Genomic DNA, 2,526 nt, shown 5'->3' on the forward strand with positions numbered 1-2,526 from the left:
GTGTGTGTGAGTGTGTGTGTGTGTGTGTGAGTGTGTGTGTGAGAGAGTGTGTGTGTGTGTGTGTGTGTGTGAGAGTGTGAGTGTTATATAGTTTAAAAAAAACATGCACTTTAAAGTAAATAATGTAACCACTCTCATTAAATGTAAAGATAGTTGACTAAATGAAATCCTGCAGCCCTTGTGGAGAAAAGTGCACTTGGGTGTAACGACTGTGTACTTGAAATCTTAAAAGTGCATTTTAGTATATGTTCATGTAATTCAAGATGACTTTATATAGGAGCCTATGTATCGCTCTCTATATTAAATAGAATAAAAATAATGAAAATGATATACACAATATTATAATTAAGTTGACACTATGATGACACGGAATAGCGTTTTAGTGAATAATCATATTTAGATAATTGTTTTTATTTCGTCTGTCGCTTTAAATGCGCCGCTGTGGGTCTCGTGGTGTGACGTCACGGCGCAGCTGACGGCAATGAAGCGCAGTTGAGTTAAGTCCGCCGGTAACCGCAGAGCTCACGCGAATCCCGTCAGTTTTGGGGCTTGTCACGGTCCGGTAGCGCGTGTATTAAACGTATGCGCTGTCGTGCGCTCACACTGACGGTCTGACGCGACTGAAGCGCTGTTTTAGTCGACTTCTGTCAATTCGCGCGTCTTTGCTCTTCTCTAACGGTTGTTTCTAACGGCCGCTCCGGGCGGAAGTGCGTCAGCCGCGGCTATGATCACCTCCACCCCGATGGAGAGCCGCTCCTCCGCCGTGCGCTCCTCCAGGCGGAGCGGCGCGTCTCCGTCCGGCGTCAGCCCCACGCGTCTGACGCGCCTGCAGGAGAAGGAGGACCTGCGGCAGCTCAACGACCGCCTGGCGAACTACATCGAGCGCGTCCGGCAGCTGGAGAGCGACAAGTCGTCCCTGCAGCTGCTGCTGGAGGAGAAGGAGGAGCACGCGCGCAGGGAGGTCGGGAGCGTGCGCCGCCTGTACGAGACCGAGCTCGCGGACGCGCGCAAGTCTCTGGACGCCACCGCGAACGAGCGCGCACGGCTTCAGATCGAGCTGACGCAGCTGCAGGAGGAGCACCGCAGGCTCACGGCCAGGTCAAGAGTTCAGCTACACACACACACGCACACTATACTACATCTGTACCAGGGTTCCTCAAATCTTACCCTGGAGGGCCAATGCGCTGCAGAGTTTAGCTCCAACCCTGATCAAGCTCAGCTATTATCTAATGATCCTGAAGACATTGATTAGCATGCTCAGGTGTGTTTGATTAGGGTTAGAGCTAAACTCTGCAGGAAAGTGGATCTTGTGGGCCAGATTTGAGAATCCCTGCACTATTCACACACTCACACACACACACACACACACACACACACACACACTCACACACATCGCATCCAAAATAAAAGTCTTTGTTTATATAATATATGTGTGTGTGTGTGTGCTGTGTATATTTATTATGTATATAAAGACACACACATACAGTATATATTTTGAAAATATTTACATGTATTTGCATTAGGGCTGGACGATATGGCCAAAATTTATATCACGATATATTTCTTAATTTCGGTCGATACGATATAATTCCGATATCGATATGAACACTATTAAAAAAGCCTTGTAAAAACTGCCAAGAACACCACAACAGATGTCTGTGCATACAAACTTATGAAAAATTAATTTGCCAAGTCTCTGACACCTCATATAAAACCATATAATACTTTAGAAGAAAAAAAAACAGCACAAATAAATTAATGTTCACCTTTTATCTGTATTTAATCTTCATACAAACAAAAATGTGAAATCACTGTCAAATAAACATCTCGGACTCACCTTATTAATTATTAATATCTTCTACCATACCAGTCAAAAGTTTTTGAACAGTAAGATTTTTATTGTTTATAAAGAAGTCTCTTCTGCTCACCAAGCCTGCATTTATTTGATCCGAAATACAGCAAAACAGTAACATTTTGAAATAATTTTACTATTTAAAATAACTCTTTTCTATTTGGAAATATTTTAAAATTTAAAATATTCCTGTGATTTCAAAGCTATATTTTTAGCATCATTACTCCAGTCACACGATCTTCAGAAATCAGTATAATATTCTGATTTGCTGCTCAAAAATAATTTATGATGTTGAAAACAGCGGAGTAGATTTTTTTCAGGTTTCTTTGATGAATAGAAAGTTCAGAAGAACAGCATTTATCTGAAATAGAAAGCTTTTGTAACATTATAAATGTCTTTATCATCTTTTGATCTATTTAAAGCATCCTTGCTAAATAAAAGTATTAATTTCTATAATTTCTTTCCAAAAAAGAAAGAAAGAAATCATACTGACTCCAAGCTTTTGAATGCTAGAGTGTATAATGTTACAAAAGCTTTTTATTTCAGATAAATGCTGATCTTTGGATCTTTCTGTTCATCAAAGAATCCTGAAAAAAAATATTGTATATTGATAATCAGCAAATCTGAATATTATACTGATTTCTGAAGATCATGTGACACTGAAGACTGGAGTA

At 40.7% G+C, this 2,526-nt stretch overlaps 1 protein-coding gene across 3 annotated transcripts in view; it reads left to right on the top strand.

Moving 5' to 3' along the window:
• The first annotated feature begins 461 nt into the window (after nt 1–461).
• The window catches only part of lmnl3 (lamin L3), a 23,862-nt gene continuing 21,797 nt past the window's right edge, over nt 462–2,526 (top strand). For 2 of the 3 annotated variants that reach the window (XM_016256404.1, XM_016256403.1), the window contains exon 1: nt 463–1,098. In XM_016256404.1, coding sequence (XP_016111890.1) covers nt 725–1,098 — 374 coding nt within the window. In that variant the 5' untranslated portion in view covers nt 463–724. Of the gene's footprint in view, nt 1,099–2,526 lie in introns of all 3 variants that reach the window. The other variant, XM_016256405.1, reaches the window with a different exon arrangement.

Source organism: Sinocyclocheilus grahami, unplaced genomic scaffold (assembly GCF_001515645.1).
Source record: "Sinocyclocheilus grahami isolate Dianchi unplaced genomic scaffold, SAMN03320097.WGS_v1.1 scaffold1425.1, whole genome shotgun sequence".
Lineage (NCBI taxonomy): Eukaryota > Metazoa > Chordata > Actinopteri > Cypriniformes > Cyprinidae > Sinocyclocheilus > Sinocyclocheilus grahami.